Source organism: Colletotrichum lupini, chromosome 5 (assembly GCF_023278565.1).
Source record: "Colletotrichum lupini chromosome 5, complete sequence".
Classification (NCBI taxonomy): domain Eukaryota; kingdom Fungi; phylum Ascomycota; class Sordariomycetes; order Glomerellales; family Glomerellaceae; genus Colletotrichum; species Colletotrichum lupini.
The window spans coordinates 6776173-6794147 of record NC_064678.1 but is presented as its reverse complement, the minus strand read 5'-3'; the positions used below and the strand labels follow the sequence as shown (position 1 = coordinate 6794147).

Genomic DNA, 17975 nt, shown 5'->3' with positions numbered 1-17975 from the left:
CTCCCCTAAGACTTAATTCGCCCTTTTCTTAGTTAGTTTAGGTAAGAGCGTAATTAATAGATAAACTATAAAAATGCAGTAGTAAATCTATATGCGTATCTAGAGGTCCTAAACGATACGATAGATAGTTTAGGTAAGATATATTAGCTACTATATAAATACTATTAGGGCTAACCTCTATTATATAAAGATTCTTATAGAGTTTATAAGATCCTTCTTTATTTTAGTTATTTACTATAAGGTAATTAAAGTTCTATTATTAAAGAAAAAAGGACTCTTTTATCGTAAGATAATATTAAGTAGCTACGGTAGTATAGTAATAATAAAGGGGGTATACTATTTTATCTTTCGTTCACGACATAGCGAACGAAAGAATTTTAAAATTTTAGTTAACTTAAGATTTTAGTTAATTCTTTCGTTCGCGACTAGGTGCACAAAAGAATTTATAAGTACTCGATTCTTTTGTTTACTATATAGCGAATAAAAGAATTTATAAATATTAAATTCTTTCGTTCACCACATAGCGAACAAAAGAATTTTAAGATTTTAGTTAATTTAAAATTTTAGTTAATTTAAGATTTTAGTTAATTCTTTTATTTACTACATAGCGAATAAAAGAATTACTAAGATTTTACCTAATTCTTTCGTATACTACATAGCGAACGAAAGAATTTTAGTATTTTACCCAATTCTTTCGTATACTATATAGCGAACGAAAGAATTTTAGTATTTTAGTTAATTCTTTCATATACCACATAGCGAACGAAAGAATTACTAAGATTTTACCCAATTCTTTCGTACACTACTTAACGGCCGAAACGTTTTTCAAAATTTACCTACTTAACGGACGAAAGAATGTTATAAATTTGCTCAAACCCTTTGGTTACTACTTAACGACCAAAAGAACTTCGAGATTTTACCTAATTCTTTCGGTTACTACTTACTAACCTTAACTTTCCGATATTTTAGCCAATTCTTATAATTAGTATTTAGCTAATAAGATATTTATAAGGTTTTGTTTTAAAATATCCAATACTATGTTTATAAGTTTATTATTATTATAACTATATTAATTAACTTAATTATATTTTATCCTATTTATATATAATAGCTAAAAAGGGTATCGGGGTTATAAAACTATCTAGCTTTAAATATATTCTTATTTACGTTAAGAAGGGGGGAGTTGCCTTAGACGATCTATTCTCTTAAGGGAAATATAATATCGTAGTTAAAGGGGCCTTCTAATTTAATAAAACGTAGTTATAGCTACTCTCCCGTAGCCCGACTATATCCTACGTAATACTAATAATATAATTACTAGGATTTATACTTACTAGCGTTTTTTATCGTAACGCGTACCTCGCTCTTATTTTTAACTTCTAAAAAATAATAACTACTTTTTACGCGTTATAACGCCCGTAATAACCTAAACAAAACACACGTCGTAATATTTTAGTAAAATACTTTTTATAGTTTTTAAAGTCTTCTTAATAGTAGGTGCTTTCTATAACTTATGTTCTATTTATCTTTTATTTCAAGTTTAATTGCTTTTAAGTTTAATTAATTAGAATCGCGTTACGTCGCGTTAGGTTATTATTTTTATAAGTTAACTTATTTCTATTAGTTACTACGTAATAAATAAAAGAACATAGTGAGTTTATATAATTTTTTTAGTTACTACGCGACGGATAGAAGAATATCGTAAGTTTGCTATATACTTTTAATTACTACGTAACGGACGAAAGAATTTTAAGATTTTAGTTAATTATTTTATCTAACACCTAGCGACCGAAAGGATTACTAAGATTTTAGTTAATTTTTTTATTTAATACTTAGCGACCGAAAGGATTACTAAGATTTTAGTTAATTCTTTTGTTCGCGACTTAGCGTACGAAAGAGTTTATAAATACTCGATTCTTTTATTAGTAACCTAGCGAACAAAAGAATTTCGAGATTTTAATTAATTCTTTTATTAACGACTTAGTAAATAAAAGAATTTTAAGATTTTAGTTAATTTAAGATTTTAGTTAATTCTTTCGTTAGCGACCTAGCGAATAAAAGAATTTTAAGATTTTAATTAATTTAAGATTTTAGTTAATTCTTTCGTTCGCGACCTAGCGCATAAAAGAATTTATAAATACTCAATTCTTTTATTAGCGACCTAGCGTATAAAAGAATTTATAAGTACTCGATTCTTTCGTTAGCGACCTAGCGCACAAAAGAATTTCAAAATTTTAGTTAATTTAAAATTTTAGTTAATTCTTTCGTTCGTAACTTAGCGTATAAAAGAATTTATAAGTACTTAATTCTTTCGTTAGCGACTTAGCGAACGAAAGAATTTCGAGATTTTAGTTAATTCTTTTATTAATAACCTAGCGAACGAAAGAATTTTAAGATTTTAGTTAATTTAAAATTTTAGTTAATTCTTTCGTTAGCGACCTAGCGAATAAAAGAATTTTAAGATTTTAATTAATTTAAGATTTTAGTTAATTCTTTCGTTCGTAACCTAGCGTATAAAAGAATTTATAAATACTCGATTTTTTTATTAGCGACCTAGCGAATAAAAGAATTTTAAAATTTTAGTTAATTTAAAATTTTAATTAATTCTTTTATTTATAACATAGCGAACGAAAGAATTTTAAAATTTTAGTTAATTTAAGATTTTAGTTAATTCTAAATTTTAGTTAATTCTTTTGTTTATTATATAGCGAATAAAAGAATTACTAAGATTTTGCCCAATTCTTTCGTATATTATATAGCGAGTAAAAGAATTTTAGTATTTTACCCAATTCTTTCGTATACTATATAGCGAACAAAAGAATTTCAAGATTTTAGTTAATTTAAGATTTTAATTAATTCTTTCGTTAGCAACCTAGCGAATAAAAGAATTTTAAAATTTTAGTTAATTTAAGATTTTAGTTAATTCTTTTATTCGCGACCTAGCGTACGAAAAAATTTATAAATACTCGATTCTTTCGTTAGTAACCTAGCAAATAAAAGAATTTTAAAATTTTAGTTAATTTAAAATTTTAATTAATTCTTTCGTTCACGACATAGCAAATAAAAGAATTTCAAAATTTTAGTTAATTTAAGATTTTAATTAATTCTAAATTTTAGTTAATTTTTTTATTCACCACATAGCGAACGAAAGAATTACTAAGATTTTACCTAATTCTTTCGTACACTACATAGCAAACAAAAGAATTTCAGTATTTTACCCAATTCTTTCGTATACTACATAGCAAACGAAAGAATTTTAAGATTTTAGTTAATTTAAAATTTTAGTTAATTCTTTCGTTAGCGACCTAGCGAACAAAAGAATTTTAAGATTTTAATTAATTTAAAATTTTAATTAATTCTTTTGTTCGTAACCTAGCGCACAAAAGAATTTATAAGTACTCGATTCTTTTATTAGCGACCTAGCGAATAAAAAATTTTTAAGATTTTAGTTAATTTAAGATTTTAGTTAATTCTTTTATTCGTAACCTAGCGCACGAAAGAATTTATAAATACTCAATTCTTTCGTTAGCGACCTAGCGAATAAAAAAATTTATAAGTACTTAATTCTTTTATTAGTAACTTAGCGCACGAAAGAATTTATAAGTACTCGATTTTTTTATTAGCGACCTAGCGTATAAAAGAATTTATAAGTACTCGATTCTTTTATTTATAACCTAGCGTATAAAAGAATTTATAAGTACTCGATTCTTTCGTTAGCGACCTAGCGTATAAAAGAATTTATAAATACTTAATTCTTTTATTAGCGACCTAGCGTACGAAAGAATTTATAAGTACTCGATTCTTTCGTTAGCGACCTAGCGCACGAAAGAATTTCAAAATTTTAGTTAATTCTTTTAGTTATTACTTATTAAATAAAAGATCTTTTAAGCATTACTTCTTAAATAAAAGAATTTCTTAAGTTTTATTTAATTTTTTTTAGTAATTACTTAATAGCTTAAAGAATTCCGTAAACTTCTTTACTTATTTTTATTTATATTAAATTATTTAAAAAAACTTTCTTTTATTAATATTAGGCGGCTATAGTAGTAAAGTAATATTAAGTGGTTACGGTAGTAAAGTAATATTAAGTGGCCACGGTAATAAAGTAATATTTAGTAGCCACGGTGGTTAAGTAATATTATATTTTATAAATAAAAAAAATAATTTATTTATATATATTAAAAAGTAATAACTAAGTAGTTATAATATAGTAATACTTTTATTAATTTCTCGCTTTTTTAAAATATACCTTTTTTTAAGTAAAAAGTATGCGAAATTCTTAAAATTTCCTAAACCTAAGCCCATTTAGCCTACTTGATACCGCGCTACTTTTAAAGCTACGGTATTATAGTAGGGCGAGCGTTTACCTTATTCCTATATTTAACCCGGGGCGGCCTAAGTATAGTTTACGCAGGGTTATACTATAACCCGGATCCGGGCCTTATCCTAGTCCTATTATTACGTATACGTAGGGCGGGCCCGGGGCGCTAGCGTTTAAAAAGAGCATCCCTCGTTACGATATTACGGTTATAAAGTAGCTAAGGGTAATAGCTATAATAAGTATATCTATCCCTAGCCTCTGCGCTATAATAATAGCGGGTATATCCGTTACCCCCTCGCTATAATAATAGCTTACCTAAACTACCTAAGTAGGTCCTTTAGGGAACTCGCCGGGGGGCGGGCCTACTTTATACTACTAGTCTAAGTTATATTATAAAAAAGACGTAGCCCCGAGGCGCTTCTTTACTAATCCCTATACTTTTTAAGTATAGTATATTAATCCTTTTTTATAGTACTACTCCTTATAGCGTATATACTGCGCCGTGCTACGGGCCTACTAAAGTTATGGCCTATTTTAAGGATTTATAGGCATAGGTAAGTAACTATACTAATCCCCGTTCCCTTTAAGCAAAGTATATTAATAATACTCTCGTATAGCGCTACTTACGGCGCTTATACTACGTCGTAGGGCCGCGCTACCCTATATTACTCTTTAACCTTTATAAACCTCTACCTTTATTATTACCTATTACTTTATAATACCTATATTTATTTACTTTATTATTTCTAAGTACCGGGGCCGCTATTATATTACTAAGCGGGCCGCTTAACTACGTAGTAACGCTAGGCCTCTAAACCTTTATAACTTTTAGCTTTTATATTTATTATTACTTACTACGTCCGAAGCTATTATTTCTAGAGCTATTACTTTTAAAGCTATTACCTCTAGATCCGTAGCCTCTAAAGCTATTACCTTTAGAGGGCTATTACTTTTATAATAGTCGCCTCTAGAGCTATAGCCTCTAAAGCTATTACCTCTAGAGGGCTATTACTTTTAGAGTAGTCGCCTCGAGAGCTATGGCTTCTAAAGCTATGGCCTTTAGAGAGCTATTGTTTTTAAAATAGTCGCTTTTAGAGCTATGGCCTCTAAAGCCGTGGCCTCTAGAGCTATAGCTTTTAGAGCTATAGCTTATATAGTACCTCTATACTTTTAAAGTACGTTAAGCCCTTTAAAATAGCAGAGGGGCGCGTCTTAGTAACGATAATAATACTAAAGCATAGCTACTGCGCCCCGGAGCCCGTAAAAATACTTAACTATACCCCGCTACTCCCGGGGAGAGCCGCTATATTATAGTAAGTAAGTATTATAGTCTCGTATTTATTTATAGTACCCGCGTATAATAGCCTAGGCCCGGTTCGTATAGGCCCCTTAGCCTAGGTCTAGACTCTTAACGGACCCGGCCGAGGGGCCCGGACTAGTATCTTAATATAGTTACGGGGTACCTAAGGCGCTAGCGTTTATAGTATTACCTCGCTATAGTACGGCTATTAAAGAGTAACTATAGCGGTAATAAGTACGTCCGTAGCCTCCCGGCTAGCTAAGGAGGAGGGTATTTATACTAAACCGTACTAAGAGCTTTACTTATCTACGCCGCGCCGATACTAGCTACCGGAGGGGCCTTATTATTAATATTACTAGCCTAAGTTATATTTTAAAAAGACGGAGCCCCGAGCCGCCTCTTTACTATTTTTACGAGTCCCTATACCTTTTAAATATAGTACGCTAACGCCCTTATATAGCGCTACTTATAGTACTTATACTACGCCGTGCTTATTAAGGTTATAGTATACTTCGATTACTTACGGGCTAAGGTAAGTAACTATACCGGGCCCCGTTACCCTTTAGTATAGTATACTAACGCTCTTATATAGCGCCGCTCCTTACGGCGCTTATATTTTACTATACCTCGAGCTTATTAAAACTATAATATACTTTAGTTACTTATAGGCTAGGGTAAGCTACTATACTAGGCCCCGTTACCCTTTAGTATAATATACTAATACTCTTATATAGCGCGCTACTCCTATTAATACTTATACTACGTCGTACCGTACTTTAGGCTAGCGTTTATAGAGCACTATAGGGCCTTTTAAAATAGTATATACTCTATACTAAAGAGCTTTAATTATATTACCTAAAGGCTTTAGTTACTATGCTTAAACCTTTAATTACGGTACTTAAAAGCTTTAGCTATGGCCCTAGGGCTTTAATTATAATACCTAACGAAGGCTATAGTACCTACGAGCTTTGGCTATAGCCTTACTATACCTTCGGCTGCGTAATTAAAAAACTTTTAGCTATAATACTTAACCCCGCTTAACTTTTTATTACGACGCCCTATAACCTTTAGCTATATAACTAACTAAGAACCTTTAGTTATAGCGCGCTATATAACTAGAGCTAAAAACCTTTAGCTACGGCTATAGCGTTTAACTTTTTACTTTCGGCTATAGTACTTACGAGCTTCGGCTATAGGCTTATTATACCTTCGGCTACGTAGCTAAAAAACCTTTAGCTATAGCGCTTAACCCCGCTTAACTTTTTATTATAATACCCTATAACCTTTAGCTATATAATTAGCGCTTAACCTTTTACTTTTAGCTATAGTACTTACGAGCTTTAGCTATAGGCTTATTATACCTTCGGCCGCGCGGCTAAAAAACCTTTAGCTATAGTACTTAACCCCGCTTAACTTTTTATTACGACGCCCTATAACCTTTAGCTATATAACTAACTAAGAACCTTTAGCTATAGTACTTAACTACTTAACTTTTTATTATAACGCCCTATAACTTTTTATTATATAGCTAGAGCTAAAAACCTTTAGCTACGGCTATAGCGCTTAACTTTCTATTTTTAACTATAGTATTTACGAGCTTCGGTTATAAGCCTATTATACTTTCGGCTATGCGGCTAAAAAACTTTTAGCTACGGCGCTTTAGAGCTAGGGCTATTACTACCCTATTTACTACCCCCGGCCGCGGCTAATTAGCTTTAGCTACCCCGCGACCTTTGGCCGCGCCGCGCATTAGGCTAAGTACTTAGCCTTTTACTTTTAGCTATAGTACTTACGAGCTTTAGCTATAGCCTTACTATACCTTTAGCTATATAGCTAAAGTATTTAGCTATAGCTATAGCGCTTAACCTTTTACTTTCGGCTATAATACCTACGAGCTTCGGCTATAAGCTTACTATACTTTTAGTTATATAGCTAAAAAACTTTTAGCTATAATACTTAACCCCGCTTAACTTTTTATTATAACGCCCTATAACTTTTAGCTATATAGCTAATTAAAAACTTTCGGTTATAGCGCTTAACTACTTAACTTTTTATTATAACGCCCTATAACCTTCTACTATATAGCTAGAGCTAAAAACCTTTAGCTATAGCTATAGTGCTTAACTTTTTATTTATAATTACGGTACTTACGAGCTTTAGCTATAGGCTTATTATACTTTCGGCTATATAGCTAAAAAAAACCTTTAGCCGCGCGGCTAAAAAACCTTTAGCTACGGCACCTTAGAACTAGGGCTACCGCCGCCCTACTTACTACCCCTAGCTATAGCTAATTAGCTTTAGCTACTTCGTAACCTTTAGCCGCGCCGCGCATTAGGCTAAGGGAGTAATATAAAATATATTTATACTAAATAAAAAAAAGAAATCTAAAGAGATAGAACTACTTAGTAATAAGTCTTTTAATAAAATAAAAAAAAGTATATAATATTTAGATAAGAAATAACTAAATATACTCGATAAGAATATATTAATAAGAATAACGCTAAAGGAGAGTAATAAAAAATATACTAAACTCTTTTTAAAAAAATAGTATTAAAGTTGCGAAAAGCGGTTTTTATAATAAAAAAGTAGTCGAAATATAATACGCTAATTTTAGAGAATAAAAGTTGTTTAATTCGAATTTATAAAGAGCATTAACTAGTCTTTTTATATAACGACTAGTTTTTTAGTATTATATTTTTTTTTAAGTAAAAAAGGTCCGTATAGCCTTAACGTATAACTAATAGAAACCCGCGCTTTAACTAGAACTAGTTAAAAACCTAAGAATCGTATATACTAGGGCGTCTAAGCGGATATATTATTTATAAATTAAATACTACTACTTTTTTTATTTTTAATTAATTAATAAGTTAATATCCTCTAGCTAAGGGAAACTGAGGATAAGTATAAGCGCCGTAATATTAGTTATTATTAAGCGATATAGCTATATCTTTATTACGTAGTTATTATTAATAATTTAAAGCCGTAAGTAGTAACTTCTTAATATTTCTATTTATTTACCCTCGACGTTTACTAACTACGGTAATAAATAAATTCGTAAATTAATATTAAAACTATTAAATAGCCCGATACTAACTACGTTCCCTTTTATTTTCGAATTAATAAGGGCGCTTAGCTTCTCTTATATATAATTTAGGTATATATAAGTTAGAATATTTAAGTACTACCCTTATTAATCGCTAGCTACTTTCCTTATTAAAATAGTATTTAAGCTCGTTATTAATCCGCACTACTTAGCTAGGGTAAGGTCTAATTAATAATTAGCGGCCTTATACCCTTTTTAATTATATTTATAATATATAACGCTCGGGTAGCTATCAATAAAGTACCCGGTTTTATTATAATTATAATATTACTAATATTATTCTTACGGTCATAAGTAATCCTTTATAATATAATTAGTTTTTTTATAATTATAATATATAATATCCTTACTAAGCGAGTTACGGCGTATTTTTTATATATTTAACTTATTAGTACCTTAGTATTTTCTTATTAACTCGTTCGAGTTTAAGTTAGAATATTACTTAGGGGACGTTCGTAAGCTCCTTATTAATAACGAGGATTATTTAATACGTCTTATTAGCGATACTAATTATAAATAAGTTTATAAAAGTTCTATTTATAATATTATTATAAAGCGTAGTTTAGGCCGTAGTTTATTTATTAGTATAAAGATCCTCTACTTTTTTATTAAAATATATTCTAATTCTATTTCGAGCTTATTAATATAACTAATAAACTCGTTAACTTTTTCTTTTCAATTTTATAAAGTACTATTTAATTATATATTCGCTACTATTCCTCGGCTAGCGGGATTAAATAAGTTATTTTATAAAAAGGTCTCTAGTTCCTCTTATATAACTTAGTTTATTATAAACCCGGGGGTCCTTTAATAGTTAAAAATATAATATATTCAAGAGGTTTTTATATTACTACTTAGGTAGCTAACTATATACGCTACTTTATTATAATTTATTCTTATTTATTAAGCCTATAAGTTAAAATAATAATAATAATTAAAAAAGAAGCTTTATAAATCCTATACTACTTTATTAACGTATAATAAGTTAAAAAAACATAGTAATTTAAACGTAAACGTTCTATTTATAGCGCTTATTTAAATTAAAAAAGAGCTAGTAAATAGGGGCTTAAGTAGTACGAACTTATTACTTTATTATTACTTAAGCGGCGCTTTAAGTATAGCTTTATTTATTAAACTATCCTTAATTCGGGGGTTTATATTCCCGTTTATATTAAAGTTAACGTCTAAGGTTATTATAATTAAGACTATAGCCCTTAGTATAGGGGCCGGGCTATCCGAGGAGCTTTATAAGCATTCTAAATCTACTTATCTTTTATATAGGCGCTCTTTATACGTTATAATAAGGATTTTTTCTTTTAATTATCGTTCTTATTCTTATAGTTTTATTAGCTTATTACTTATTATTTAGTTTAAGTATTAGTAAGTAAGGGTAAGAAGTTCGCTATTTTATTTAAAATTTATTAATATTCTTAATGATATAGTCTTTTTATATTATTATTACGTTATTTATTTTATTACGTTTTATTTTTATATTATTTACTAAAGAGGAGGTAATTCTAAGGGGTTTAATAAAAAAGAGTCGTTTTTTTATTATTATTATAATACTAACTACGCTCTCTCGCTACGTCTCGTTCTTATTAGTATTTTAAGTTTCTAACCTAGTCCCCTTCGTAAATAGAGATTTTAAACTATTAATAAGTATATAATATAAAGAAGAAGTTTATAAAGGCTAATTATCATTAAGGTTTAAAAAATAAATTACTAAAATTTACCCTTCTCTTAAGGTATACTACTAGCGCTTTATATATACTTAAGCTACTCTTTTATTACTTAGTCCCCCTTTTTATATTCCCTAAGCTATCCCTTAACTAACGAGGCCTAACCGGCGAGGCCTAATAAGGTTATAAATTATTAACTATATAGGATTTATAAGGGCGATAGCGCATGGCTTATATGACAATGGCATAATTTTCCAATAAGGCCTAGGCTTTATCCTCAATATAAACATCTACTTTATACTTATCTTTCGATAATTCTTAATAGCACAATACAAGTATAAGATATTAATAAGTAACGAGGACTTATACTACTATATTTATAGCTATAGCAATCGCGTAGCTTAAAAAGAACAGTTATGAGGTCACTTTGCTCTATTTTACTTCCTTTCTTTAAGTTCTTCCTAAAGTTTACCTTTCTTAGCCTCGTCCCCTCGTAGGTTCTTTTCAATCCCCGTTTATTTAGTTCGACTCGCTCTTCCCCTCTAGTTCCTTTAACAACATGTCGTACTTATACCGATTGAAAATGGCCTCCGCCTCTTTACCTGCTGTGCCTAGTCTCGCCACCTCCAACGCCTTGTCGGCCCTTGTCATCCCACCCCTTTCCGTCTCGACATCTTCCGATGATACTTCTCCCTGATCTCGTTATTGAATTGCTCCTTTTCACTTGTTTATAAGTGGTAAGGAGGCTCGGCGCCTTCTACTGTACTATAAATAGAGTTTATGGCAACCGCAAGATCCTCGGGAAGAGGACCAGCCTCAAAAGCATCGAGCGTTTCATGAAGCTGTTCCATCTTAGAAACACCAAAGATAATAGCATCGCCATGCTTTCCATCTAGGTTACTATGAAATGCTGTCCATCGCAATGCTGCAGCGTGTCCATTGATGCCGTGGTTTTCTGCAAGCTCAAGTATTGTAGCTACTGCAATGCGGACCGGGGGTTTCCGATAGAGGTAAGTGTAAACGTTGCCTAGGAAGTTCTGTGTTCTTTGAGTTAGATTAATGACTCAACTTGGAACACCAGCCTCTTGACCTACATCCCGTTTCCATCGTCCCGAAGAAGCAGTATGGCCTGAGAAAAGACCGCCAGCCGCGGGACTACACCAAAGTTAACTCGCATTCAGCTCTCGAATCACCAGGGTTACAGACGTACCTATACGCGTAGAAGGCCATATTATGCTTACGCAAAAGGGGAAACAACTCCTTCTCCGCTCCTCTCACAATGGCGTTATAATGTCCCTCATATACACCAGGCTTCCTATACCCATGTCGCTCGCAGATATCGAGTATTCGTTGCACCTCAGTAGCTGAATAGTTTGAAAGACCGTACCTTTTGAATTTTCCTTGTTTCAGAGCGGTGTTCATCGCTTTGATTGTTTCCTCAAAGGGAGTATGGCGGTCCGGAAAATGCAAAAACATGGTCTCGACAGTGGGTGTTTGGAGATCCTCCAGCGATTGATCAATGCTAAGTCCGAGCTTTGTGGGTAGATGATCTCCCGGGTCTGCGCTGTGGACTTTTGTGTGGATTGTGAACCGAGAGGCGCCTTTAGCCCTGCCGAGACGTGACTCGGATGCACCTGGTACATTCGGAGAGTAATCGCGAGCTGTGTCGAGGTGGCTGTATCCACGGCCATAGAAGTCATCTAGAAGAGATTGGACATCTTGCTCGGCATCAAAGTGAGAGGTTTCGGGGTCGACAATGGAGTCTCCAACCTGGTGACGTATCAGCGGCATTCAGTTAGCAACATGAAGAGTGCCCACACTGTGTGTTCCGAGTATAATCGTGGGAGGTAATGTGAAAGTCATCATGGGAAGCGAACAATGCCTAAAGAAGTTCGAGGCCAGACAACTCAGCTTATAGTGAGCAGCACCAGTACTGGGGGATAAGCAGGAGTCTGATGGACCGTTTTATGCTTAAGTTCACGGCGAATTCTTGCGGTGTGCTTTCGGAGGCAATTTGGCCTCCGCTTGACCGAAAGTCCGACAGAATGACCAGGGCAAGGAGCTGTTGGATTCGGTCGATGCACGGTCATCTTGCTATGCAGATGATGACCATGCGACCACAAGTCCCCGTACGAGCTGATCGCCGATATAGTGATGCGACTCCACCACAATGGAATTGGAAGAATGCATGCACAGAGTTGAGTTTGAGAGGTAAAACCAAGTACTATACATATAATTTGCCCATGCAGGTTAGCAAGTGGCTGCGAAATATCTAAGTAAATCGTCTTGTCGTAGCCTTAAAATGATCGTTTTCTCAAACAAACCTGTTCAGGTTTTCGGGGCCCTGATCATCGCCCTCCTGGCCGCCGCCCTTTCCCTTCGCAGCACTAAGACCGAACAACAGCCTCCAGTCATCGGTAAGAACAACACTGTGTTGTTTGTTACCAATGTTGAGCATGGGCTGTCGAACGTTCACGTTGCGACAGTCTATTCTCTGTTAGAACGTCACCCAGAGATCATAGTACATTTTGCATCATGGCCCAAGATCGAGCCCAAGATCGCCAGGATGTCCGCCCACGCCCGCATAAAATCTCCGTCATCTCGTCCCGCCATCTTTCATCAATTGCCCGCTCCAAAGTCCTCCGACGCCTCTGGGTTCAACTTCACACCAAATTGGATACGCCCACCTGGGATCCAGGGACTAAAAGGACTTAATGATGACATGGCTATGTTCGTCTCACGGTGGACGGGAGAAGACCACCTCATGATCCACAACCATATACAGAAACTCATCAGAGACATCGATCCCGCTGTCGTTGTACTCGATATGTTCCACCGGCCGGGGATGGACGCGACCCGAGGCGATAATCGCTTGCACGCCATCTTGTCGCCGAACGTTCTGGCCGACGTGTTCGGTGGTGCACAGCCCTGGCTCAGAGGTTTTTGGCAATTCCCGGCGTAAGCTAACTTTCCTCCTCCAAGTAGAGAATCGTACTGAAGAAAGCAGCCTTGGCTCCGGCCATGACTTCCCTGTTCCGTGGCGAGACATTCCCTCAAATATCTACCAGATGGGTAGTTTTGCATGGGCCATGCTATTTAATCCGGAGCTCGTCGAGAAGCGTAAGTTCCTAGCCAGCCACAATCTCGAGGACCCAATCGGCTTTTTCACCATTCACCAGCCTGGAAACGGCGTGTTCATCTCCCAAGACACAGCTGCTGCCTCCATTCCGCTCAGCTCAGTTCCAGCCAACGTCACCACAACGGGCCCTATTGTGATTTCGGTCGCCTCGGCCGCAGAACAAGACATTGATTTAACCTTATGGCTAAGGAGGGCTCCGACAGTGCTTATCAACCTTGGTAGTTTGTTTGAATACGATGCCGACAGAGCAAGCAGCATGGCCGGCGCATTAGAGGCTGTCCTGAGACGCACGAGTGTGCAGGTTCTGTGGAAGATGAACACTCGTCTCGATGATAAGGAATGGAGGCCCTTGGTGGAGGAGTTCATTGCGAACGATAGGCTCAGGGTATTGAAGTGGTTGACGGTGGATCCAGCTGCTCTTCTCGAGACGGGCGATATCATTGCTTCCGTCCACCATGGCGGGGCTAATTGCTATCACGAAGCTCTCGCGTGAGTGTTAACACTGTCTCGAGACATTCGTCATGGCCTATGCCATTGCGAACAATCTGGTATCTCTTGGCGGATGGGTGCTAATGCGAGGCATACTAGGACTGGCGTGCCGCATCTCATTCTGGCGACTTGGCTCGACTTGTATAACTACGCCGCTAGGGTTAAGCAAGTCGGGATTGGAATATGGGGCAACAGAAAATCAGCCCCTGGCTTCTCTCTTGACGAGCTTAGTGAAGCCCTCTTGCGGCTCGTGGATAGAGGGCCCGAAAGCGTCGCCAAATATCACGAGTTATGGCACGCAGCAATAGGCATACGGAGTGTAGTAAAAGTAGCTTGATTATTAAAGTAGAAATAGATAAAAAGAAAAGGTCTATATATACGATATTTAAGATGGATATATAATTTAGTACGTAACGGATACTTTATAAAGTACGATTACTATCCTTATTACGTAATATACCCCTTAATTACTATTATTAAGGAGCTATTATACTTGAAATAAAATCTCTAAATACTTTTATAAAGGCCTAATTTAATCAAATATAAATAAATAAAAAATAAGCGTAAGGGATATGCGTTTTTTAAACTACGTTTATTATAAATATATCCTTTTATTTAAAATAAATAGAATCCTAACCCGGAATAGTACGTATTTTACTATTTTTAGTATATAAATTATTAAGGGCGAGGCTACTTAGCCGCTTTATATATATTTAAATTTTCATAGCGTTACTTAGCTATTATGTTTCTTTTTCTTTTTAACTTTTTATAGGTATTATAAATACTCCTATTTATTATATACGCACGCTTATACCGTTAAATCGTTTACTAATTTTATTTTAAATATAAATATTTAATATATCTAAAAATAATAATAAGTTTTATATAATTTTTATAATACTTTTTATATATATATTATATAATTTATTAAGAGTTTAGATAAATAATAATACTAACGAGCTCCTTTAAGTTATTACCCCCCCCCGTAACTTTTTATTTACTTATTAAGGCCTAGTTATTAAGCTCTCTTTTTTTAATTAAAAAAATATTAAAGTTATTAATTAAGATACTAAGGACTTTATTAAGTTCGAGGCTCTTTTTAATAACTATAATAAAAGTAATAATAAAATAAATAATAATAATAAGAGCTTTAATAAGCTTTTACTTATCCCCCCCTCGGAGTCTAAGAGTAAAAATAAGACTAGTTTAGATAATAAGCTTTTTAAAAAGGGTATATTAAATATTTATTATTTTAAAAGTTTATATTTAATATTATTCTAGGGTTTAAAAAACGTAAGGCTAGCTCTTTTTAAAAAAGTAATAAAAAATAAAAATAAATACTAAGAAACTAAGGTACCCTCCGTAATAAATATAGTTCTCTTTACTATTCTAAGCCTATTTAATATATATTTAGTCCTTAAAAAGCTTAAAAAAGAGGTTTTTAAGGAACGAGAGATTTAATACTTACCCTATTTTAAAATAATCCTTTAGTATATTAATTTTAAAAATAATAATCGTTATTTTATAAAAAGTAGTAGTTAATATGCGCGCTATTTTAATAACTATTTAGCTAAGAAATATATTAATATACCGGTCGTTTTATAATTAATAACCTAGGCCCTTACTAAGGTTATTATAAATAACGCTCTTTTTTTTATAAATATATTATCTTTTTTTATTATTAAAAAGCGTATTTCTAATTATAGTTTTAATAAAATATTACTAAGCTTTATAGTATCGTTTATTAAATAAATAATAACTAGAGGATATATAAGAACTATATTAGCTTTTATATAGAGGACTTTTTTAATATACGCCCCTAGTCCTCTCTTATACTTATTATAATTATTTATAACTAACCTCTTATTATACTACCCGCTTTTATATTCTAAATTATTAACTTAACGGTTATTATAGTTTTTATACCCCCCGTTACCCTTATTATTCCTAGCTTTATAAATTTTAAAATACGTAAAATACGTTTCTTAGCGTATATACTAACCCTCTTTTTTAATAACGCTATACTCTTAGTAATTACGTACTTTATAAACTAAGAGTTTAAATAGTCAATATAAGCTTAGATCTTATTTTTATTTATATATATTTTATAAAATAAGGTTATTTCAAGAGTTTAGGCCTTTAGGTTATAAGAGGTTTTTATTTTATTTATTTTAAGCCTCTAGGCCGTACTCTAAGTTCTATTTATTATTTATTTTTAAGTATTAAGTTTTTTTAAACGTAGCTTAAATTAATTATTTTTAACTATTTTAGTTATTTATAATAGCTTTTTATATATTATAAAGGTTAAGAAGTATACGGAAATATTCGAACTCAGCTCGTAAAAGGATTTTAATAAGTCTATTTACTAATATATTTTCTATTAATATATAAATAATTTTAAAACTATTTTTAATATACTCTTATTTTAGTTATATATTTTATATATTAATATAATAAAGTTAAGTAGCTATTCTTTTTCTTTTTTTTATAACGAGTCGAATCGTTTATTAATTATTATAATTAACTAACTATACTTCTCTTAGGTTAAGGGCAATATTTTTAAAAAGGCGCTTTAAAGCTATAGTCTTTTTTATAGTTTTTTCAAGTGAAGAAGCTTAGCTTTAATAATTAATATTATAACTGTTACTTAGTATACTAATTTCTATTAAATTAGGTTACTAAAAAAGAATATTATATATCCCTAAGATAATCGTCGTATTATTTCGTTATTTACGAAGCTAATATGTTTAGCTAGAAATAATAATTACGCACTTAGTATATTACTATAATAGAGTATAAAATATTTCGTTATATAAAGATATTAAATATAATAATTAAATATTTTAATATAAGTTACGCTTAAGTTAATTAAGAACTATAATAATTACGAATAAATAAAAGCAACGTTTAGTCTAATTATAATAGCTATATAAAATATATTCCTAACTTTCTCTTAATAACTCTTTATTTCCTTTTTTATTACTTATTCCTCATTTAGTTTAAACTCTTTTTAAAAAAGAGGAGTAGCTAGATATAATAAATTTATAAAGTTAAAGCGCTTAATAACTTACTTAATATATACGTCGTAAATAAGGTAAACTTTATAAATAGTACGGTTTTATAAAATCCGTATTTTAAAAAAGTAATTAATCGGTCTATTCTCCTTAAAATTAATATATTCTTTTATACTATTAACGATCCCCTAAGCTACTTTTTAGTCGTTTTAATAATATAAAATAATAAAGTCGTTAACGTAGAATATTAATATTACCTTCTTATTTATAGTTTAGTAAATATAGATCTCTTTATAACTATATATTGTATTTATATTATAAAGTATAGAAGTAAAAGTTTAAAACTAGAGAATTAATCAGTTTTAAAGGCTATATAGAGCGCGTTAAAGCTTATTTATTTTATTAATAACTTTATATCTTTCTAAGAGTTTAATAATTATTAACTTCTTATTTTTAAAAAGCGCGTTAAGAAATACGTTAATAGTATTATATTAGTTTATTTTAAAATCGAATTAAGTAATTATTATTATTATAAACCTAAAGGCCTTTATAATAAGCGTTAAAGCGTACGTATTTTATAAGAGGTTAAGTAGTTATATATTCCCCCTTATATATATATATATACCTTTACCTCGCTAACCTTATTATTAACGTCGTATTTATAAGTATATACTTATTTTAATAAAAATAGGATCTCTTATTTAGAATTCTAGTTAACCTCTTTTTATATATTAATATCCCTTAGCTTTTTTATTTTTATATTTATAGTATTCCTAAATAGCTTTTATAATTATAGTAAGAGATATTTAATATTACTAAACTTTTTTAATAAGCTCTAGAAGTTAACTTTAATAAGTCGTAGTTTCTAAACTCTTTTAGAGCGCTCTAAATAGGTTTTATAAACTACTCTTTTTACTACTTAATAAAGTA

At 31.8% G+C, this 17975-nt stretch overlaps 2 protein-coding genes across 2 annotated transcripts; one reads left to right on the top strand and one right to left on the bottom strand.

Moving 5' to 3' along the window:
* Window positions 1-1188: 1188 nt before the first annotated feature.
* CLUP02_11462 (aflatoxin B1 aldehyde reductase member 2) lies at window positions 1189-12194 on the bottom strand (the record flags this gene model as incomplete). Its single annotated transcript, XM_049290430.1, has 5 exons — window positions 1189-1197; window positions 11028-11096; window positions 11192-11440; window positions 11498-11558; window positions 11614-12194. The coding sequence occupies 5 exons, from the start codon at window positions 12192-12194 to the stop codon at window positions 1189-1191; spliced, it is 969 nt and encodes a 322-aa protein (XP_049147575.1).
* A 511-nt stretch (window positions 12195-12705) lies between these two features.
* CLUP02_11461 (uncharacterized protein) lies at window positions 12706-14035 on the top strand (the record flags this gene model as incomplete). The annotated part of the gene is made up of 3 exons (XM_049290429.1): window positions 12706-12820; window positions 12905-13342; window positions 13389-14035. 3 exons carry the CDS (start codon window positions 12706-12708, stop codon window positions 14033-14035), a joined length of 1200 nt encoding a protein of 399 aa, XP_049147574.1.
* Between the last annotated feature and the right edge of the window lie 3940 nt (window positions 14036-17975).